Source organism: Empidonax traillii, unplaced genomic scaffold (assembly GCF_003031625.1).
Source record: "Empidonax traillii isolate 1590-97213 ecotype Southwest subspecies unplaced genomic scaffold, ASM303162v1 scaffold254:size1037790, whole genome shotgun sequence".
Taxonomy (NCBI): Eukaryota; Metazoa; Chordata; class Aves; order Passeriformes; family Tyrannidae; genus Empidonax; species Empidonax traillii.
Window position 1 is genome coordinate 80,111 of NW_020955447.1, and position 24,643 is coordinate 104,753.

The 24,643-nt window shown below is 39.4% G+C and overlaps 1 protein-coding gene across 4 annotated transcripts in view; it reads right to left on the reverse strand.

Moving 5' to 3' along the window:
* LOC114060001 (ribosomal protein S6 kinase alpha-2-like) overlaps positions 1-24,643 on the reverse strand; it is a 187,559-nt gene that overhangs the window by 59,990 nt on the left and 102,926 nt on the right. Inside the window, exon 1 of one of the 4 annotated variants that reach the window (XM_027889103.1) lies at positions 7,809-8,371. The exons of the other annotated variants lie outside the window; for them this stretch is intronic. Within the exon in view, the coding sequence (XP_027744904.1) occupies positions 7,809-7,907 (99 nt within the window). The 5' untranslated portion in view covers positions 7,908-8,371. Of the gene's footprint in view, positions 1-7,808; positions 8,372-24,643 lie in introns of those variants that run through there. 4 annotated transcript variants of the gene reach the window in all.

A 24,643-nucleotide genomic window follows, 5' to 3' on the forward strand; every position in this document is an offset into this window, starting at 1 on the left:
TGGTTAGCAACACTGACTTCTGGGACAGTAGGGACAAATGTCAAGGGCACACCCTCTTTCTCCAGAGCATCACCATCCCAAAAAATTCTCAATCCCAAAACACATTCTACAACACACAGATCTTTCAAACCTACAGGTTTGAACTTTTCCAAATGTTTTTGCGCATTTCTCAACAGTTCTCACTGCCACCTAATTAATTCACTTTTTATGGCATGGAGGATCCTGTGCCATATACTGCTAGCTGAAGGTATTACTGGATTTCTTCTCCCCTAGAGACATGGCAAAGCTTGGAGTCTAGAATACATATTTGTGTTAATACATATATGGAGATGTCAAAGGCTCAATCTTGTAAATATTGATAGATAACACTCACAAATTCAGCACTGAGTTAAGCTTTCTTTGCAGTTTTTAAGGCCAACCTCTAATATTCCTCTTGAACAGATGTAATTTTTTATTATGCCTAAATATTATTTCCCTATTTGTAACAGAAACAGCACTCTGTATTAAATTGGTTTTTAAGCTAAATTTTTGTACAAACTCTAAAAATATCTAATCGTACTAGTTTTCTCCTTGTTGAGTTCTATAGAACTTAGAAAAAAGCCACAACATAAAATCCCAGGCTCTGAATGTATACACACATGGATAAACCATATTCCACATGTTTACACAAACCAAGGAAAAAAAAATTCTTTTCCTGCCTACCATCAAACTCAGCTCACCGCTACTTTTTACTTGTAATGTGTAGCATGAACTGACACAACCTTGCATTTAAATATCTCTAAAGAAGCCCATGTTGCAGCACTGACTTGATATTTTCCTGTTAGACATCACATGTGGGTACCATAATATTATCTTGAGGGTGGTACTTCTGAGAGCAAGCCGGACTTGGTAGCTTTCATTGTTTAACAACAGAGAAAGGTGAATTTTACAGACAAAACCCACACACTCAGTTCCCCTCCTTGCAAAACCTTCAGTTTATTCGTAACGACTCCTCAAAAGAGATCTATTTACGCCCTTCTGCCAGTCATACACAGGTTCAGATTTGGCCCTGCAGGAAAGCACATGACACCCTTTAATTACACCTGCAGTTTATATGAGTTCGTGTGTTAAGGTTTAATAAGTTAACTGGCGTTTTTCCAGTTATTATCATCACTTACCATCTGAAAGCACACTGGTAACCTGTATCTTCTCTTCTTGCCTGTGCAGTGCTACACAATGCTTAATAATATCACTGCAATATGAGGAAAAAGTTTTTTCCATTAGGAACATCACAGTTTTGTCTTCTGTGCTTTAAATGGTTCACACTTCCAGTATCCTTGAACTCCCGGCTGTCAGCTAGAAGAGAGCTCTAAGTTCTCCCGCATCCCACAGTAAATGCAGCTCTGTTGAAACACTGATACATTTCAAATACAGTACAGCTTGAAGTAGTGAGATAGATTGCACAGCTCAAGGATGACTGCTCCCTTCAAAGTCTTCCAAAACCACGCTGTGGCCACCCCACCATCATCCACGCACCCAGTGAGGAGACGTCCATCCCAAACTATGTCTGGGAGGCATTCCCCTGTGTGTGAATTGTAGCTGTCATGCAAGGACCTTGAACAGATGTATCACTTGCTTCATTACACATCCTCAATCAGAGAGCTATTTTCAAGGAAGACGTAGTGATCCAATCACTCTTTTCCATTTCCTGTGACTTTGTTCTCCAGGAAGCAAAACTGTACTCTGTAAGAGCTGATGGCATACACGGAGGGTGTACCCTGCGTGTAGAACTTACCATTCTGTAGTACTTTGAGTCTTCGACAGCAAATACTTTTACTGAATCCTTGCTGAACTGGGACAGTAAGTCTTGTTAAGTGAACAAAGGAAATGGCTAGTAAATATTTAGATGAAAAGTATTTGTTTTTTAGGTAACTGGCAAATCAACATAAGGAGGGGTTTTGTTCTGATTTCTATTTTACTTTAGAAATATTTCCAGTTACCTGTGAGGACACAATGCAGAAAGCACACACAAAAGGAGTCCTCTCCTAAGACTAGCAGAAAAGTGCATGAACCAAATCATTCACTGATAATGAAAACAGGTAAAAAAGAGTTAAGCCCTATGAGAAAAGACTTTTTATGCCACAGGGTTAGACAAGATATGATGTTAGGAGCTAAAACCTAGAACAAAATTACACATTTGCCTCTTGTATAAAACTATGTTACTCCAAATAACTGCTAGGTGGGGACTCAGCTGCCCAGATCTTCCAACCACTCCACCAGGTTCAGCTCTTCTTCTCCTGTACACCCCCACACAAATGCTCCAGGCACAGGGAACCTGGCTTACAGATAGAGTGGAGAGGCTCGTGATCATGATCAAACATCTGTTTACCATATCACTGTGTCACACAAGGTATTCATGTGCTTGTCCTATCAGCTGATCAGACATGACCCATCCCACAACCAAATGAAGACCTCTTCCATTATGACCCCAGGCCCCTGCTCTATATGCCCAAACATGCATGTCCCCTGGTTATGTGACCAGAGCCTGTGTTTAATTATGTGATGTATGTATGTCAGAATTGATTTGACATCAGAGCCCATGGATCAAGTCTCTCAGCTCTGGTCTGGATGCCAAATACCATCAGATCAGGGCATCATGCAGACATTTAGATGGTGGAAATGGAGCATAAAACAACAGTTTGGATTGGTCTTTGACAGGGTAGGGGCTTTTGAAATATAAGTGATTTTTACAAGGAATGATTAGCATTCAAAAAAAAAGGAAGACATTCTACCTAACAATGTTGCTGTGACTAGCCCACAGTCTTGTTCCTGGAAGTCCCTAACTTTCAGAAAGAATGAAACACATCATTCCTGCCTACAGAAAGACTGAGGAAAGGGACCTGAAAAGCTTTCAAATGCATACAAATCCTGCTGCAAAGAACAGGAAACAATCTCTTTTTCACAGTTAGAGTGAGGAGGACAAGAAGACACAGGCCTAAACTGTTTTTAGGAAAAACTTGTTAGACATCAGAAAAACTCTCAAATGCCAAGGATAATGTTGCAAAATATACCACCTATGGAAGTTATGGGCATTTACAACTGGAGGTTTTGAATAATAGGTTAAAAAAACATCTTTGGTGGAATAGTTTAGATATAGCTGACACTGCCTATGGAGGAAGAAGAGGGAGCCCGGATTAAATTATTTTAGATGCCTCCCAGCCCAAATTTTCTATGATTTTACTGTAGACAAGTTATCCCTACATCTACCTGCTTAATTTTCCCTTTGTGTAGCTCAGCAGCTTGATCTCGTGGAAAGGAGCACATAGCAACCCTGAGGCGCAAGAGACTTTATTTGGGATAAAGTCATAAGTAGTTGGGGAATTGGGGAGCAATTTCTTTATTATGAATGTGTACACATATGAGTGCACTTTCTTACCACCAAAGCCAATGTCAATAGGTAGAATAGTATCAAAGGACTTGAATATTCATCATAATTTTCATTTCGCAAATGGGAAATGCAAAGCACAAAGGTCTGAACCACCTCTACTGACAAAGCAAGTTGTCAAAATGAGCCCGAGAAATGGATTTCCTGGTTCCTCAAGTGACCTATCTGATGGACTATGCACTCCTCCTGCTCTTGCTTGCTCTCCCTGCCTTGCCTCCCTTCCCCCAGCAAGCCATACAAGACTACAAGAACTGCAGCATTTCCTCATAAAAGTCTTGCCTGCAGCTGGGGGAAGTGAGACACTACAATAGTGTCGGTAACCTGCTGTAACAAGAACACGCATCACAAAGATGATCATTACCACGGGGAAAAAAATAACAACTAAAGGATTTGCACCTTGCAGAGCTGTTCCTGGGTTGTTAATCCCCATCTCCTTTCTTTAACTTGCCTTTTTTCTGGCTAACCTTTTACAGAAAGACTCTATTCCTCTACCAAGTGATTAACTATAAAAATACAAAAGAGAAGACAGAATAAAGGACATACTATTGATAAAGAACAGAATTGTTCTTTATACTAGTGCAGACGAATTCACAAGCCTTTGCAAGTGAAGTGTTGCTCCAGCCCACTGTGCAAAAGGAGCAGTCTAGCTCAGCATTTGCTGGCAGCTTTCCTAAGGCTGCTGTAACTTTAGCTTGTAGGAAATCAGAATCAGAGCCTAAGATTCACAGCAAAGTATTATAAAGCCAGTGCCGGTCTTTCTGCACTACTCCTTACCAGTCTGCATAAGCTCACTTCCATTTTCTATGTGAGAGTGTCGGAACCAAAGCAGGACCCACACTTGAATCATCCACAGGAGGTCCTGCCTCTCACAACTGACTGTGCTGAGACACACCAGGCTCCAGATTAATTTTGCATTGATTTGCAGAAACTCTGCTAGGCTCTAGGCCCCATACATAGATCAAACATTTGGATTCATCATTACCAATAAGACTAAACAAAAACTAAAAGAAAGAAATTAAAGAGTAAGAATAATTAATTAAAAATACATCAGGAATGCAAAAGACAGAAGTGTCTCCTGACAGAATAAAACCCAATGTTTTTGGTCAACTGGTAATTTCCAAAAAAACAAACCAAAACAAAAAATTCCCAACAAAACAAACAAACAAAAAAACCCAACCCATTCCTGCATCACTGGAATAAATATAATCAAATTATTTATATGCTTAGGTATTTCCTAGCTTGTTCAAATGGTATATTTAATTTCTGATTTATAAATCAAGGGATATTGCTCACTGCCATATGATGCATTCCACTGGGTCTCAAAGTCTTTAGCAGATCCACACCCGTGCGTACTTTCTCCTGATGGTTTCACATTCACGTTCATCAACACTCAGCAAGAACCATAAACAAAGCCCTTTCTCAGATGCACACATGCAGTTCCCATTGACTTGGCTGGATTTTCAGCTGACTTCAATCAGAACTCTGTGGATGCAGAATGGCAGAACTTGGCTCCGCGCATTTAATAAAATTACATCACTAGATACCTTATAAATGAAGGACAATGCAGGCCATACTGAAAAATAATATAAACTGAAAACCCAAAACTGTAGCCAAATAAGTTCAAATTTCAGCCAGGTTTTCCCAGAACAATAAAAAGGGTGCACATTTTAGGCAAGATGAAACTAAATCCCTGTAATATTTGATTTACCAGAGTGTGCTCTGCCTCTTTTAGCAGGACAAAACGAGAAAGCTGGCTATCTACAGAAGGCAATAACCTTATTGTTTTAGGTATAGCAGTGATATTGGCATACGAAAGTTAAAGGTCAAGTTACAAGCTGTGATGTGCTAAGTCATTATCTGCATCTGTATCCATGCTCCATGAGCTATGAAGCTCATTGCAAGTGAATTTAAAGTGTAGAATACCATAGCAGAAGAAGTAATTAATCTTTATATTAATAACTAATATTATTTTTTAATCTACTGTAATAGTGGTATTTTAAAGATACTAGAGTATCGATCTTAAATCCTTCAACCCTCTTTCCCACCTGGTCAAAAGAACACCGTAACAAAAATCCTACACAAGTCAGGCAAAGCAGTTCCCTTCCAAATTTCAAATGACATTTCCCAACACAGTTTCTGCCAGGTACATTAGCTAATGCGCTCTAAGCAACGCAATGCCACGTGCTTTCTCCAAATTTCTTCCCTTTATTTTACTTGTACTCATTCCATGATGTAATAAACTGTATCTTTTTACTGTATCTTTAAAAATGTCTACCTACTAGGATAAAGAATGTTCTGACTTCTAAAAATCCAGCTACCAGCAGGCTTCCTTACACTTTCTGTTTGTCTGACAAGCACTTGTTAGCCTGCAATTACAAGTTTATGCATAGAAGTACTCAGGGATGGAAATCACAGAGGGGGCTTGATGTTCATATTTAGTTTTCTCCCCTCTAAGCAGGAACATCTCTGATGATTTTCACACTTAAATAGCAGAACAGATTTTATGAATCACTTTTTCTTCCTAGTTGGAACAACCCTTATTCCCAATTGCATTATAATACTGAGTCACTTTGCATCAAGTTGGTCATTACTGGCAAGCCAAGGCAGAGAGAAGTGGACAAAATGCTCTGAAGCTACATGAGAGATAGGAAATGTATCAGGCTGCTTCTTGAAACAAATTATTTAAAATCACAGAAAAAAATCACTACAATGAAACTCACATAAAGAAAAACTATTTTATAATTATTGACAACATCCAGCAAACTAATACTGACAGTCAAAGAGATCTGTAAAGACTTCTTCTTTCTCCTTTCTTTTTCTTTTAATGAAACAAGGTCTAGCCTGATACAAATGCTGAGTCGTACTGGTCATCCACGCCAGATTATCCAGTAAATTAAATAATTAATGTGGTAGAATCTGTTTCTTGGAAACAATAGCACTTTCAAATGAATAGTTATGAGATTTGGTGGGGCTCTGCTCTCTCCAAATCACCTCCCCTCCTAACATCCCATCCTGACACTGACAGCCTGTGAAGACACTCATTTGTCTCAGAACTCCTTCATGTAACTCCAGGTCTACTTGCTGTTGTCTCTGGTGGAGCATGAGTTTAGAGAATTTAGAGTGTGCTACAAAGAACAAAGCTGGTGCAAGGAGGGAGCTATTAATTTATTTTAAATGCATAGCGTGGCTATTTGATGATGTTAATAAAATTAAGTACCTTACACAATCATTTTTTCAAAAAAGTTGATTTTTAGAGAGTTAAGAAAGAAAGGTAAAAAACCCCACAAAAACCCACACAGGCCAAAACCTCTGCTTTTCTGCATGTCCTGTTTAAGCAATGACATATGAAGAACTTTACGTTCAAACAATTACCTAGTGCTTTAAATAGGACACTAAGGGAATAACATTTTAAAATGTATTCACACAGCCTAAAACTAATTCTACTCATGGGAATACCAGTGCAAAATCAGAGTAACTCCTCAGAGGTCAATTGAAGTACACCAGCACAAAATAAATGTGAGACAGAAGAGAATCAGGCCCCATCTACCTCTATTTTAACGCAGAGGTTGCAGATCATCTGCAATGACAGAGTGAACAACATAAATATAACTGACATCTATTCAATTGATCTCACATCCTATTCACAGCTCCAAATATAGGGCTGAAGAACAATGGTTCCAGGAAGAGAGGCAGAAACTCCGGTTCTAACCCGTTCACACATTCCAGTCTGCTAATACCTCTCTGACTTGAATTGCCTTCATCTCCCCACACTGCTAAATCGTTATAGCTTTGACATTGTCCCCCCACCTCCCGAAGAACAACTTCTCCTACAGCAAAATAAATTATACAATGCTGTAAGAGATGCATAGGAGAGAAGATAAATGCAAAAACTATGTGCAAACAGGAGATCCTAAAAACAAGCAAGAAAATCCCTATCTACCCTACCACACATATATAAAAGGCACTAGCAAATGAATTAATTATTTGGAAATCTAGCACTAAGAATGATATACGTGCAGGGGAAGACTAAAATATGAGACTATGTCAAAGTATGGTGACATTTGTGCTAATTTAAGTGGATCTGTAATTATTTCCTACAACTTCATGATGTCCTGAACCAGCTTTCCCCTCCCCTGCAAGGCTGATAAAAGGATCCTTGGCAACACACACTAAATATATTATTCAATGTATTGAATACTACCGAGAAAAAGCACTGAATTACACTGAAACAAAGAACATTAGGTACGAATATCACCACCTCCAGGGAAAGAGCACCTTAACCTACTTATCACATCAGTAAACGCAGGCATTCTTATACCTTATACCTCTGTTACCTGCACCTAATGGTATTCGCTATATTTAACAAAGTTAAGGTGAATTTTACCTCAAATCTACTTAGGCTCGAGCTCTTTGACCGAGACTTCTTGCGGAGATAGACTGAGAAGAACCGACGCACTGTGAACTTCTTCATATTCATGTCCATTGCCCTGTCCCAGCTGCGGCGCGGAGCACGAAGGAGCTGCGGCGCCGGCGGCGAAAGCTAGCGCATCCCGATTGCCCCCTATTTATATCCACAGGCAGGAGATCCTCCGAAGGGTCTGCTTCTGTTCATCAAGACAGGCAGAGCGAGACCTGCAAGAGGTACGCTGCCGGAGCCATGGGAGCCCAGAGCCAGATGCTCGCTGCTCGGAGCATAAAGGCGTTATACTCCCGACTCGCTTCCCACTGTTTACATTTCGGTGAGGCGAGCCCAACTCTCTCCCCGCTGCCTCTCCCCCTTGCCTTAGGTCCTACTACACCCAATCAGGCTCCGCTCTGGCTGCACGCAGAATCAGCGCCGGCAGATGACAGCTCCTGCGTCCCAGGCGTAGCAGGTTTGAGACAAATACTAGATGTGTCTATTGCTTTTGCACTCCCTCTCCTCTCAGTCAGGCTCTTTCAATTTCCTGCTTTCTGAATCACATGGGGAATAGGCACATGCTGCACTTCTGTTTTTAGCTCAGAATTCAGACGCTGCTATAATTACTGAGGGCTGTGGTGGTCAGATCTGAGCAGAAATCAGCTCCCTCGTGAGAGTCGCTCCTGGAAGAAAGCTGAAAGACGTCGTGCCCCCACAGCCAGAGTAGAAGAGTCTGAACCTCCTTTTATTATGGGGAGTATGCAAAATAACATTTCATCCCCTGCCCCCACTCCAAGCCCCCAGAATGGAAAAGCTTAACACCCTGTTCACAATTACCCACCCGCTTTACATTGAAATACCTAACACTGCCACTATTCTGAAAATAGAAAGCACAATCTAAATGGTAAGTATTACTATTCTTATTGTACTACAGCAGGGAGCTACAGCCCCTCTAGGAGTTTAAATATGTACATCTATTTACAGGCTGTAATTTTGAGCTCCTAACTATACAGGCAAGCATGCAGACTTATAGCTGCACCCCCACGTCCCCTAAATGAGATCACATTTTTCAGCTTTTCTTTAAAAACTAATAAATCTCACTGTGATCCAGAGACCAAAGAGCTTTCTCTGCCTGCTGCACACAGCTCAAACTCCTTGTCCATGGCAATCTTTCCTTTCTGACTACTAAGGAGTACCCAGATATGCCTTTCTTCCATAACCTCATATGGAAAGGGAATTACTCTGATGATTTATTAATGACTCAGATAAATAAGCCCAAGGAGAGCTGACACCACTACAGCATGAGAAGACACTCGGAGGTTAAATAACAATACCACGACAGTCCATCTGCTCTGAAAGGGATGCACTTTGCTTTAACTGCATGTTTGGTCTCTGCTCTAAACTACCTCGGTTGGTAATGCCTGTCACTATCTGCTTTGTTCACAGGTTCTCTGTCCCACTCTTCTGTAAAAAGCTCACCATAGTCTATATGTACCCCGAAAAGTATCAGTAAACAAACAAACAAATAAATAAACAAATAGACTTTTATGGTTTCATTTAAACTGTGTATTCTGTGATTCTGTGATTCTGGAAGCCCTTTGCCATTACAGTTGTGTTATTTCCCAGCTAAAAATCCTGGAGCACAGGCAACTGTCTCAAGACAAAACTCTGGTATCTATAGGCACACCAAAACCCTTTCCAGAAGCAAAACAATAATTAGTTGGTCAATGACAAAATTATTTGCTGATGCAGCCTCTCTAGTCAAGTTTTGTGTCTCACACCCCTGCTGCAGTAAAATCTGCAGTGACACAAAGGCCTCTGGCACTCACCTGATTACCTGACCTCTCACCTGTCCTGCCACACCACACAGCTGCTGCTTCTGTTCTGCCCTTTGCTTGGCAAAGAGGTGTCCTGATGTGGGCTGGACCAGGCTTTGTGCTGGCAAAGGCTTTTGGCAGCGTCACATGTTCCTACCTGTATAAGCCACTTGAGTTTTAAAAAGCCATCAGACAAGTTCAGGGTAGGTCCCTGAACCCTCCCCATCACAGCTGTATCCCTGGACACTGACATCTTTATTAACGCAGAGGAGTGGTAATTTCCCAGCTTTGAATGCACGGCACTGTGTGTAATAATAAGAGTATGTGAGTGCCTGTTACCATTTAGACCACTAGATTTATCACAACCTTCCTAGCCCATTACATACATAGTGATTTCACATACAAGGATGTGCAGTCACCATTAAATGTATCCGCACTATAATAAACTTCCAAGAAAATTACGCAGGCTGTGACTTAATACCTAACTATTAGGTACTCTTACTACATTCAGAATTTTGTTCTTTACCACAAAAATAATTTTTTAAAAATCAGTTACAATGTATTAACAATTAATTATGAACGTCAGAGCAAAAACTAGACTTGGATGCTAAAAGTTATACTGTAACATGAAGAGCATGCCTATGCTAGGAAGTAACTCTCTCACATCCCTGCCAAGACTCAGGCATGGAAACAGGCATGATCTTGCTTTCTTACTCTCCTTTCAGATAGGTGATTAGCTATTAAATACAGAAGGACAACCAACCACCAGTGCCAGGACATTGCTCCTCACCTACTGCGAAGCAGAGCAGCAGAGATATTTATTGCAAAGTTATCTTCCAAGTGCAAAAAGCAAAAGCAACTGAGATGCAAAAAGGTACATAAAAAAAGAATATAAATACAGAAATAAGAAAAAATACATAGGCATGTAAAACTAGCATATGGATAGGGATAGATATATGAAGAGAAAATTCTACTATAGTTCCATTCAGATGGCATGCTTCAAGACAATGACCTTAACTTTGCTTCAGAAGAATAAATGAGACTTCAAAAACATTAACTCAGACTTTCACATAGTCAGACAATATCCACTTCTCACAGTGATTCTAATAAAAACAAGCAAGCCAAAAAAATTAATTAGATTAAATTGGAACATGCAGAGTTATATTTATAAACATATAACTGCCAGATCAACCTACAACGTGAAAAATTAATTGCACTTAAAAATTCATGTTTGTAAATTATTTCTCAGCTCCCCTCTGAGCAACTTTAACTTCTGAGAAACGTGATGAAAAAAGAAAATCACCAAATGTCTCTGTTTAAGACAAAAATAAACAATAAAAATGGTGGAGCGTACATATGGCACATTGGAATCAACTGGTAATACTAATCTGTTTTCTGAAAGATACTTGTTAAAACTAAAATCATATTTGCTGTGACACACACACAAAAATAAATACAATACCACAGCTGCCCCTCCTCCCAGTTTACTTCAACTGGAAAAAGGCTTAAAAACACCCAAAGATCAAAAGCCTGTAGCTGGGATTCAAGACAAACTCTCCAACTGAAACCACTTGAAATTAGATATTACATAGTCTGGGTTGGAATTTTTAAAAGATAAATGGAGAATTCCCCATCAATATCTAATGAAAGCCAAAGGTTCTTTCCTCATGTGTACAGATGTACCATACCAAGAGCAGTAACAGTCTGAAGGATCCAGACTTAGAAAATTAACTTGGGACAGTGAAACAGCCTGCACGGAACCCAAGCAAGAAGGCTGACAGTAACAATGCCAGATGAGTCATCAATTTCCAAACGATACAACATGCAAATCCAAGACATCTACCACAAATTGGATGATATAATTACTGAGAGAAATTTTGTATTACTACATTACACAGCACATCAGGCCCCATGTCCAAATTGGACCTTCTCTTTTATTTTTTTTTTTTTAATGTGAATCAACAATTTATGAGCAAACTCAAAATGAATCTGCTACTTAAGCAAATTCAGTGATCACTGTAAAAGTAAAAACTATGAGTTGATAGTATCTTCCTTGGAAATGCAATCAGTATTACCTATCCTTCCTCAATGAGTTCATCAGAAAGCCAGAAAAAGATCCAGAGAGAAAAAAGAAAGCATCAGAAGCAGAGACACCATCGACAGCACAAATAAGATTAGGAGAACATGATATGCAAAGAAAGGGAAAACGAAACTCCCTCAATAGAGGCTCAAGAGACAATGCTACAGAAAAGGTGAATTACACAGTGTCATTTATGCTCTCATTAAGGAAAATCAGGAGCAAGAGCAGATGTTTCCAAGAGACACCAATCATCAGAATAAGGAACAACACTTTCCCCCAGGTGATTACATAGTATATGACTCTTTCAGTGATTGCTGTTTTCTCATCTTGAATGCTAGACAAATTGCCATATGGCTTTTGTTTCCTCAGTGAGTGAGGTGGCTATTTTTCTGATTGATGCTTCTTTAAATAATATATGATGAGCTTTGCCCAAAGAAATGCTTGGGTTTTGATCTCATTAGACCAGCATTCCAGTGTGAGTATCAGCCTTTCTGCTGCCATACATTAAGTACCTTGTCCTGCTTACTTACTTCACTAGAGTTTTCTCTCTCTCAAAAAAAGGTATACAGCCCTGCCAGCACTGTGAAATACAAGCAGTGATTTGCCACCTCAGACATTCTCACCAGCAGTGACAAGTGATCAGCAGTGTTGGCTGGATTAGGATGTAAGGGAATAGGCAGGAAAGAAAGTGCTTTTTCTCCCTTCTCTGACCTCCTGGCTGTGTATCACAAGCTTCAGTAATTTTCAACCTTTTCTATATATGAACTATGAGAAGCTTCTAGTCGAGGTGCAGGCCCCTTCAGTCATTTTGCAAATTAAAATCACTGCTCAGAAGGAAGAAGAAAGCAAAGTCATACAACTTCTCTGACTGGGTCCAATAAACTGGCAGGACACAGGCTCCTTGGACACAGTCTTCTCTATTCCCAAGAGCAACATATCAGCCCTACAATGCCAGTTTAATCTTGCACTTGTAATCTCAAGGCCTCAGGAGCCTGAGCAAAAGCAGAGTACCTCTTTTACCCACATATATGTAATGCCCTTGTTGTTAAAAGCATTATCCAACACACTGGCAATTATATAAAAAGCAACTAGTATAAATAGAACTGCAGTAACTACAGGAGAGAATGACTTGCTTTGAAAACACCCATTTTGCTCATTATGGTGATATTTCTGCACAGGACAACCCCAAGAATCACACCATGTGTCTGAGAGCATTGTCCAAATGCTGCTTGAACTCTGTCAGGCTTGGTGCTGTGACCACTTTCCTGTGGAGCCTGTTCCAGTGCCCAGCAACCCTCTGGGTGAAAAACCTTTTCCTAATCTAAACCTTCCCTGACAGAGCTTCATGACTTTTAGGTCTCCTTGGTGCAGTTGCCTAAAAATCTAATTCCTCAGTTTCTCCTAAGCACCCACTAGTCACATGATGATAAGTGTTACTTTCAGATATCAAATGAGCTACACTATGAGGACAACAGCTTGTTCTTACTTGTGCAGGGAGAACTGGGACTGTTGCAGAAATAATAGCTCCAGGACAAGAAGATAGTTTTTGCTTGAGTTTTCAGCAGATGAAAGATGTTTTAACTCTCACAAAAGCATCTTGTGTTAGTGCGTGAATGTCAGATCAGCAAGTTTCACAACTGCTGTATTGACTGCTCCCTTATGTGCTTTGCTTCTTACAGATACAGGAATGTGCAACAGCATCACTGACCACACACACGTCATTTGGCTGTAGACTACTTCTGGGATGGAGATTACATTGTGTAGCAATTTGTATGGAAGAGTGTCAGCCTCAATTTTTTTTTTTTTTTTGCTTTTTAGTGATGTCACTGAGCATTTTATTTTCCTGGATGATACTACATAGTGGTCTTATTAGATTTTGGTGGCTTAGATACAAGTATAAGACAAAGAACCCAAACCCCCAATCTCCTTTATATTACATAAACTTCTACTCTAAAATGGATGAAGGAGATTGCTGAAGATAAAATTCTGCTTTTTTTCCTTTGGATAATAAGCAGAAAATCATACTGTTCTCTTATAAAAGACTGGAAGTTTTCTGGAAGGAAGGATACTACTTAGTAACTGAAGTATAAACAGTCTTATTGTATGAATATTTATGAATGTCTACTTTGAGTGAACATTCTACAATAGGAAATTGGATGGAAGAATTTCATTATGCACAGCATATGTTTAATGTTTATTCAGAGTAGCCATGAATGCTACTAAAAAAATGGCACTTTTTAGAAATCTGCTATTAGGCAAATTTACCTTGAGAGGCTCTGAAAGATATCATAAGCCGAACAGCAGAAATAGTGCAAGGAACATTTACCAAAGTGCCTGTTTCTACTTCTGATAATCATCAGCAGAAAAAACTGACACTGCAGTAAGGAGGAAAGACCACTGTTTGCCATTGAAACCTTGAGAAACAGACAAATGTATGATGGGGCTTGCAAACTTTCATTCAGGAAAGTACCAATTTTAGGTAAAATTTTTCCCTTCCATTATCGAATATAATTACACACATGAGGTACAAAAGTTAAGTTGATAGATAAAAAGCATCATATTTAGTTGAACTGATTGGCCTGAATGAGTATCCTTCTTCTGTATCTGACACTATTTTGTGTGACCTTGAAGAACCTTAAACCGTCTGGCTATGTCTAGCTCCAGGTCATGTGCAAAATCCAGCAACATCCTGGATCTACTATCAGAATGGGGGTATGGATTTTATAGTTTCCCTCTTATTCTTTTTAACTGGCATTGCCTGTCCCCAGTGAAGAACATGCAAGTATTTTTGAGCCAGAAAGGAGATAGAGTGCACTCTACAGAGGTCCCTGATTTTGTCAAGTGGATGTGTAAACTCAGGACCCTAAAGGTTTGCACCTGCAGTGCAGAGCAGAGAGAAAACTGCTTCAAATCTCCTTCACTAAAATGGGGCTGAAGCATTCTGTCACTGCATGGGAGCACTTTCAGTGTAAACACAACAAATACTACTACCTGTTCACAGCCAAAATTTTAGTTTAAGCCTGGCACATATTTGCTAGATTTGTTTACAGAAACAGATTAACTGTGAGTAATGTCAAAGAATAAACCAATGGGATATGTAAATTTACCTTGTAGATGTTACATCTAGCAGGACAAATGGCATATGGAATATTTTCAAAATACATTACACACCTAACACTGAAAATGGGGCTTCAGGTTGTATGAACACCTACCCCATGTTTGGCAGGACAAAAGTGAGCTTCATAAATAAAAAAACAGTAGTCATGCTTAAAATCTTTAGCATTAGCTTCCTTCTTGTTGGACTTGTATGCCTTTTTGGACAAATTTTGAAGGACTGCTTTAAAATACTAGTGACAGTACTTAACTCCTGGTTACAGACCTAACTCTCCCTGCTTATTTTTGAAATAGAAGCTGAAGAAACAGGCAGAGAAAAAAAAAAAGGTCTAAATTCTGTCTCTAAAACAGCTGTACAGGAAGTGTGAAACTGAAAAAAAAAAAAAAGCAAAATCATTTTGACCTTCAAAAAGTTATTTATATTCCATTTGATACATATATTCATACAATGATTTCTTCATTCACCCACAACAATACAGCCCAATGTCCCATTTTACTGCTAACAAATTAAAAGCAGTATTGAACTCATCTTCCATCCACTTTATATAATAAAGCTAAAGAAATTTGCATTAGCATTTCACACCTGAAACTGAGATGGATGTGGGAATAGTACTAGCCAAACTACTATGTTTGCTTTTACTAGAAGGTTTGTGACATCATGAAGCAATAAAACCTGAGTTTTTAGAGCTACTTTGAAAATGTCCACATGCCCTGGGCTGCACTCAGGCACATGGTATGACTTTTCAGGATGGTCCTGTGCAGGGCCAGGAGTTGGACTCGATGATCCTTGCAGTCCCTTCCAACTCAGCATATTCTGTGATTCTGTGAACCCCACAGCCGTGCTCAACTGTAGCGGTATGTGTGTAAGCAGCTCACTTGGGATCAGAGCAAAGTGGCCTCCATTCAATAGCCATCCAAAGACACAAGGATGAACAACAGGGCTGTGTTTACCACAAGGACTGTGTGGGTCCAGAGACAGCCACTACAGTTCAGTGAAAGCAGTAAAGGCAAGAAAGACAAGCCACAAAAATGTCTCCAGTTTAGGACTGATTGTTGTTACAAGACTGCATTATGATCTGGATATAATCAATATGTTAGATGACCTTTTCCTTCCTAAATTTCACATACATAAAGTGTCACTTTCTCTTAAGCGTACTGTAACTGCTCTCACCTAAGTCACCACGCAGCAGGAAGTGCATGAGGCTCTTTCTGCATCACTGAGCCTGCTCACGCTGGACGTGAGTCTTCCTGGCTGATGCTTCAACAAATATCTGGAAGAAATTTCAATATCTTCTGTATGTCTTCCTACTCACCTAACAAGTGTGTGAAGTTAGTTATAAAGAGCACAGGCAGATTATTCAACATCCAAGTGTTTTGATTAACCTAATGACAGCCTAGTGGACAAAAAAAGTCAACTCCTCACAGTAAGTCAATTAAAGCCTTTGACATCTTTCTGTGAATTTCATGTATCTTTTCAAATCCTGAAATAACCCTAAAATTCCACATGAGATATATCGAGAAATATGCAACACTGATTATGGACAACACAAACACATATGAAACAAGAATCTTTTTCCCATATGTTCAATGCTAAATTGGCAGTTTTTATCAAAAATTAGATATTAAAATGTACAATTAATTCTATCATAAAGTAAGCCATGCTATTCAATAAGTCAATTAAAAGTTCAAATACTAATTTGTAAATTCAATACATGGATTAAAATCCTACAGAACTTCTACGCCCACCTTAGAATGCTATGGGGAAAAATGTACACTTGTGGCCAAGATGTTATAAAACTCTTCCTTAGTGAAATTGTCTATCTAAATACAGTGGTTGTTCTTCAAAAAAAAGGAAACACCCTTTAATACACAATGTGAATCTTAAATTCATTACTCTGCTAGCAATGTTGCTGTTCAACTCCAATATTTTTTTGAACCAATGAAAATTCGTGTAAAACCCCCCTGCCTTTGAACATTACATTGCTGTTAATGTCCCGAAGCAGCCATCTCAAATTCATAAAGCTTGCAGTGTACAGTGATATACATTCATTAAAATGTGACACCTTTGCCCTAATACCTTACTGGTATCTGATTTTGAATTCTGATACCTCTTTTAACATCTGTTATGCAATCTTACCATGCAGAGTGATGTAGGACAGAACATGTACCAATTAGGAGACTGAGACTTTTCTTTTGCTTCAACTACCAAAGGAGAAAATAGATATACACCTCAGATCTGAGGAACAAATAAGGCAATTACTGCACAGACTTGTAACAAGGTTTCCACTCCCTCCATTACAGACAAAAGAGACTTTTTACATCTCCCAAAGAGCTTTTCAAGGGCATCTTGCTCTAGTTGCGCTGCCTGGGGAACTGCAAGCAAGGCCATCTAAAAGCATTTCAAAAAGACACAGCAGAGGCTTGCTACTGTATGTCTTGGGGACTAAAACCTGCTTTATTTATGGTGATTCTAATATGTTTTTAACATTTACAATATCTCCTTTACTCTGTTCTCTCACTCCAGAGCTCTCTCTCCATCTCTTTTACTTCCTGTTCCTCAGACCTTCTCTTCAAAGGCATGACTCACTCCTCTTAACTCAAGGAAGTTGAAATAACAACAGCAACACAAACAAAAACCTCCAAAACAACAACAAAACCTTGAGCTTGAAGGGAGAAGAATTGCTTTCTAATATTTAATTTTTAGGAACTATTTTATGGCACATCTCTGGACTTCAGAAGGTCCAAAAACACGCAAGAAGAAATATGAGTGAGAAGGAACCACAAAGCTATATTCAGCGGGCTATACCTGTCATGTAACAATACACAGGCTGGTAACACAAAGATGGAGAGAAATCCTTTTAGCAGCATGATGGAATTTTTAAAATACTATTGTACGTCTCCTAGCACACGTGGCTTTAAAATCTTTTAGTTTCTGGAGTCATGGCAGTGCATGAGAAACATCAGATTTGAAACATCCAGTTGGTGTCTGGTCACCAGCGGTGTACCCCAGGGCTCAGTATTGGGGCCAATCCTGTTTAGTATCTTTATTGATGATCTGGATGAGGAGATTGAGTGCACCTTCGTGAATTTTGCAAATAACACCAAGTTGGGTGGGTGTGTTGGTCTGCTGGAGGGTAGGAGGGCTCTACAGAGTGATCTGACAGGCTGAGTCGATGGGCTAGGGCCAGCTGTATGAGGTTTAACAAGGCCAAGTACCAGGTCCTGCACTTCAGTCACAACAACCCATGCTGTGCTATAGGCTTGGAGAAGAGTGGCTGGAAAGTCGCCTGGCAGAAAAGAAACATGGGGGTCCTGTTTGACAGCTGGCTGGACATGAGCCAGCGGTGTGCCCAGGTGGCCAAGAAGGCCAGTGGCATCCTGGCTTGTATCAGAAATATTGTGGCCAGCAGGATAAGGGCAGTGCCCTGTACTCACACGGATGAGGCCGCACCTTGAATCCTGTGTTCACTTTTGGGCCCTGCACTGCAAGAAGAACCTTGAGAACATAGTTCTGTACAAGTACCTGAAAGAAGGATGTAGTGAGGTGAGGGTTGCCCTGTTCTGCCACAGCTAAGGATACGACAATAGGAAATGGCCTCAATTTCTGCCAGGGCAGGTTTAGATTGAATTTTAGGAAAATTTTCTTCACGGAAAGGGTTGTCAAGTATTGGAACAGGCTGCCCAGGGAAGTGGTTGAGTCACCATCCCTGAAGGTACTTAAAAGATGTGTAAATGTGGCACTTAGGAACATGGCTTGGGGGAGGACTTGGCATTGCTGGGCTAATGATTGGATTTGATGATCTCAGAGGTCTTTCCCAACCTAAATGATTCTATGATTTCACTGAAGAAGAAAATACAACTGCCCTGATCCACTTAACCTGCTGCAAGATGGGTGGAGCTAGAAGAGATGCTGGGAAACAAGGACTGATAGAAGTTTCTCATGGGAAGGAGGAGTTGAGCTAAAGCCACCTGCTTCTCACAGGGCTAGACATGGGTTTGAAGGCTGTGTGGAGGTTTGTCATATTTTAGACAAAAGATCTTGGCTCAATCAGAGGAATATCATTAGTCCTGGCATAAGCCCTCACTTGTGGCCTCACTCTGCCATCTCCAGGCCATAATTTTGTTCTTCCTCTGTGTTCACACAACTATTCACATGGCCATAGAATGAACCAAACTGGAGAACCGGTCCAAATTAAAATTGGGCAAAAAAAACACCCCAGAATACTAATTTTAAAACAGTTCAGTTCCCTGATCTGATTCACTGTAGAAATATCTGTGCCTACTCAATATTTTTTTCTTGTGGTTGGGGCAGGAATGTGTGCTTGTGAGATGGCTCTGCCTCCTCTGTTGGCAGGGATAGGTTACACCAACACAAACTGTCGGTTTCCCAGATATGAAGTGCCGTGGTACAGCTGCCTGGCCCAGCAGATCTGGAATCACTGAGCAGGCCACTTCAAACTGTCCTTCAGATCACAGTGAAGGATAAGATAAAGACTGAATGTTAAGATAACAGCTGTAATATGGAAAGAATATTTTAAAATGTCCTAAAGCATTTTTCTCTGTTATAAAACTAGCAGAAGAGAATTGGCTGAAAACATACAAAACCTGGAATTACAGATTGACATTATATGCTTTCCAAAAAGTTTAATCCACAAAAGGTTCTTGGCTTGTTTAAAAGTAAAAAGATCCCAAAAGGGGTGAGACAGTAACCTACAGCTGTACTGCAGAAATTCAGGAAGCTGTTTAATTGACTCAGAAGTGCCAAGTCCACCCACTGGGAAAGCCACTAGAATTGACTGGGCTCCCCTTTAGTGCAGAAGCCCAATCACTGGGAATGTAGTACAGAAGTAAGACTGGTGTTAACTGGTACCACTCTAATTGATTTTCTGAATACTATTTTCTTGTATTTGTCTGATCTAATCTTCTGTGGCTGCTAATACTTTCCCTGTCAGGCAATTCCCCATTGTGTTATTTCTGTATAACTGCACATACAAGTATGCACCTTTTACAAATCTCTGGACACATTTATGCTAGCACATGCAGAACTTAAGCTCAGCTTAGGTGCTACAGGTCTGAGACATCACTGTGAATGCAATTGGCATTCACGTAGTTTGGATGTGTTTGATGCACACTGCTCAGTGAATTTAAGAACCATTATCAAATGCAACTTGGATGTAATCACAGGTATCTAACCAATACACAAATTTCTTGAACTCTTAAAAACTTGTTTTAATGCCATCACAAAATCATCATGCAGTTATTTAACTTCTAAGTACTTTTTGGTCCCATCGGGAGACTGCCCAGAAACTCACATTCCTATTCACTCTAGTGCCTACCCTAGATGCACCATAGCTAACTTAAAGCCGTTTGCTCCTATGCTAGCATCTTCCTTAAAGTTTTTCTTTTCCCCATCTACAAGCAAATTGTTTTTTAAAGGGCAATCATACCTTCTCCCAGTCTTGACTTGGGTATGCTAAATGCAAGTGAGCTTTTAGTCTCCCCTCACTCAACCATCTCTCCCTATTTGTGTCTCAGTATGCAGCCTGTCCTAGACTTGTTCATGTCTATATTTATCTTCCTTGTAGATGTCATGAACTGAAGAGTTTTTATCAGAGCCTCAGTAATAGCATTAATTAGTAGCTCTTAATCACAAGAAATACTTTATGATTTTCTTTAATTTTTCCATTACTAGTTCAGATTTGTGGTTCACTGGTGGCCTGTTGAGTACTCAACGGAATAGGACAGAAAGCTCTCCAATCCTCTCTTTGGAGGTTCCAACATAAGAAGGACATGGACTTGTTTGAGTAAATCCAGAGGAGGGCCACAAAGGTGATGAGGGGTCTGAAACACCTCCTACAAAGACAGGCTAAGAGAGTTCTTAAGCCTGGGGAAGAGAAGGCTTCAGGGAGACCTTATAGCAGCCTTCCAGTACCTAAATGGGGCTGATAAAAGAGATGAAAAGTTGACTTTTTACATGAGCAGATAGTGATATGACAAGGAGCAACAGTTTTAAATGAAAAGAGGTAATATTTAGATTATATGTTAGGAGGAAATTCTTTACTCAGAGGATGTTGACACACTGGAAGAGTCTGGCCAGAGAACCTGCAGTTCCCTCATCCCTGCAAGTGATCAAGGTCAGGCTGGATGGTGCCCTGGGCAACCTGATCTAGTGGCATCCCTGGCCATGGCAGGGGAGTGGAACTGCATGATCTTTAAGGCCCCTTCCAACCCAAACCATTCTATGTTTTCTTCCCTCAAAAATAAGCATTTCTTTTCAGTGTACCATTAACTTGTAATGTCGTAATGCTTGGTTTTGGTGGCATCTTGAACACTGTTGTGAGAAATTTCCCACTCTCAACCACTAATGCATAATCTGAATTTTACCCTAACCTTAATTTGAGTTTTGTTTGGATATGTCTTGATGATTTTTATTTGAAATTGAATGAAGCTAAGCAATCACAGGATAAAGAATACAATCTAGTATTTCTTACATAAATGTAAAGTTCTTAAATGACTTAAAACGTTGAAATTTTAAAGACAGTGGCTCAATAGAGCACTCTGAGTCGGAGCTGGTGAAAATGGTATTTCTGAAAAACATGCACAACCTTGCAGACAAAAAAGACATTTTACAAAATTTCCTGTTAAGTTTCAGAAAAACTTTGAGAACATTTCTTAAATAGCTTGTACATTCTTTCCTAACATGGAATATTTTTAATTACTTCATCATAGCAAAATATAATAGAAAGCATGTAAATGTGAATGGAAAAGGACTAATTCAGGTCCCTAACCCATTCTCTTGCTCAAAGCAGGGCCACTGTGAGCACTACATCAGGTCAGCTATGACTTTTTCTTGCTAAATCTTGAGTATCTGTAGATAAAGAATCCCCAGTCTTGCTGGATGACCTACTCCAGTGCTACTCTGCCTTCTAGCTGAAGTTTTTTCTGATCTCCAACCTGAGTGTTCATTGCTGGCACTTCTAGACACTGACCACAGCTGTTTTTCCTGGTAGTACCAAGAAGAGTTTGGTACACCAACCCAGCTCCCTCAACTTCTCCTTGTAAATCATGTGCTCTAGCACCTGGACATCTTAGTAGCCTTTTCAGCAGTTTTTCAAAAAGCCGTTTCACGAGGTCTCCCCAAAATGGACAGTATAAGATAAGATGTATTTATTAATAAGAAGCAACCATAACCAACAGTTATTATTAAATTTAAAAAATAGATATATTTTTTTTAAAAAAGTATGTCATGTGTTGTGACTAATATCATGAAGTGACAAAATGTCATTATCCATATTTCAAAGAAAATTGCTTCTACATATGCGAACATCAAAAATTTAACTCATATTTAAATTCAGATTTTCAAAGTGAAGTCTGTACTTTTTTCTTTGAAAGAACTGTCATCAAAATTGAAGTTTAAAAGTTTAGATTTATATTACTACAGCATTTCTCATTTAAAAGTATATAAGACCATTTATTTTATGGAGGCATTTAACTAGTTGCCTTTATTATTTTCATTAGAATATGTGCTTTTCACCAGACTGCTTTGATTCTTGAGAAGTGAAGCAGCTCAAATCTTTCTTATCTCCGTGTGCCCCAGCATCAGAACTGAAACATATACTACTATGACTACAGGCAATAGCATGATTCCTCTCTTCCTGCAACTTTTTTGTATCAAAACAGGTGTGTGGGGGGGGAAGGGACATTTGCTCCAAATCAGAAATTATTATTGCTAACCTTTATGCATTCATGATAAGCAATAAACTGTGGAATAATGCCAATCTCTTAATTAAATCCTGACATTTTTTTAGACATTTGCATAACTCTCTTCTAGACTTTTCATATTTCCTCTGTGATTATGTTTTCAGATAATGTACATAGAATATTAGTCACTTCTCATACTGTGGGGGCAATACTGTGTGTTTTCTTCATCATTCTGCAAGCCTGTTCCAAACATTGTACCTTTCAAGCTGTCGGTGTGCACAGAGCAGATACAGCCACAATGTTGCTCATAGTTTCTTCGTTCCTATCATTAAGCACATACCAGACCTCCCATCAGCAAAATGTCACATATCAAACCAGTAAAGAGGAGAATATGAAATTTATGGAATGCTTTATTATTTGTAAATATCTTTTTTTTGTTTGTTTTTGGGTTTCGATTTGTTTTGAATCCCAGTATCACATTAGCATTGTTCTAATTACCTTCATCACTCAAAATGCATTTTCTAAACCACTGGCACTTAGCCTCTCAAATCTCAGCAAAACAATGCTAATAACTTCTGCTCCCCCTTTCCAGTGGAAACAAACAAGTGTCATCTTCCTTGTCCTCCCAGCCCAACTTACCCTCTGTAGCCATGGGAAGATAACAGGAAACAATAATCCCTTTAAGAGACCCAAGGAGGGAAAAGGAAGAAAAAGTATCTGAAAAAAATCACGTCCCTGAAAAGTGCAAGAAACATTTATGAACAATAGCACGGGGATTTAACAAATATAGGCTGGAAAATACAAAACCAACATATACCTGGTGCTGGCAGCTACCAAATGGGTCACACCGGGTATGCAGCTTCCTTAATTCTTCAATGACCAAAAGGTCATTGTCTAACCAAGTTGGACCCTTTATGCTTAGTGGGAAATACTTTCCTTATGAACAATTCCGTAATTATCCTTTCCACTATATTATCTCTAAATCAGCAGGCACACAATACATGATTTTCATATACATTAAATATTGACTGTTGAATTCATGTTCAGCCAGGTTTGAATTTTTCAAATGATCCAAGACAGCTGGCAGCTGAAGCTAATATACACTGGCTGTGTAGACAACTTGCTGTTAACAGCTCAAATTTACTACTTAAAATTGTGGAAAGTACATATTTATTTTTCTTTCCTCCCTTCTCTGTTATCAGATTCAGCAACTTGTCTTTTAGGGAAATCACAAAGTAACACTGAATGTCTTCCAATCGTTGGCATGTTGCATATCTTTGTTCTCAACTTGAAACATAGACTGCTTTATCTTTCTTCTTTGCTCGTAGCTGCCTCTCGCACCTAGCCCATTTTCTGATGATACCGGCTGAAAATGAACAGTGAGTCTAAGGCCTGTATTTCTAGATTTCACAAAAACTCCATGTCAGCTCTCATTTCTAGATATTTAGGGGAATCTGCATATCCTTCTTCGAGAGCTGGGAGACAAACTTTATACCTTTATTTTCCAATGGCAACTTCACTTTTTGGAGTTCTTCGGCAGGCAAAACCCACAAACAGCTTTTCCAGAATATTGAAAGTAATTGAGATAATGAAAAGCTAATAGACTTTAGCTTAGAGGGTTGCAAAGAATAGCCTGCCATTATTCAGAAAGCCCTGTAATAGAGCACCTTGTTAATTAGAGATGATTCACAGATGACTTGCAATAGATTATGGTAGTTCTGAATAGCAATGATATTTTCATATTGAGCTCTTATCTACTCAGGAGTAATGAAGCTTTAAATTTAATTAAAAGAAAGTTCTTTTCTTTTTTTTTCCATAGGCCTGTAGGTCCAAGCAATAATAACGTACAGAAAATTAGCATCTTTTACTAATTTTCCATATTTAGAGTCCTGCACTTTGTGGGTTCGTTTTCATAACGTTTCCTACCAGAGGACATCTAAGCAGCTGAATAGCAGCTGTCAATGAGAAGACAATATGATCATCACTTTAATTGGAGAAACAGGCAATGAAGTGGGAAACTGCTCAAGGCCTCTCAGCAAGTCTGTGATAGGGTTATAAACAGAACTAGGTTCATTTTAAATACAGGATTATCCCCTTACATCTCCATG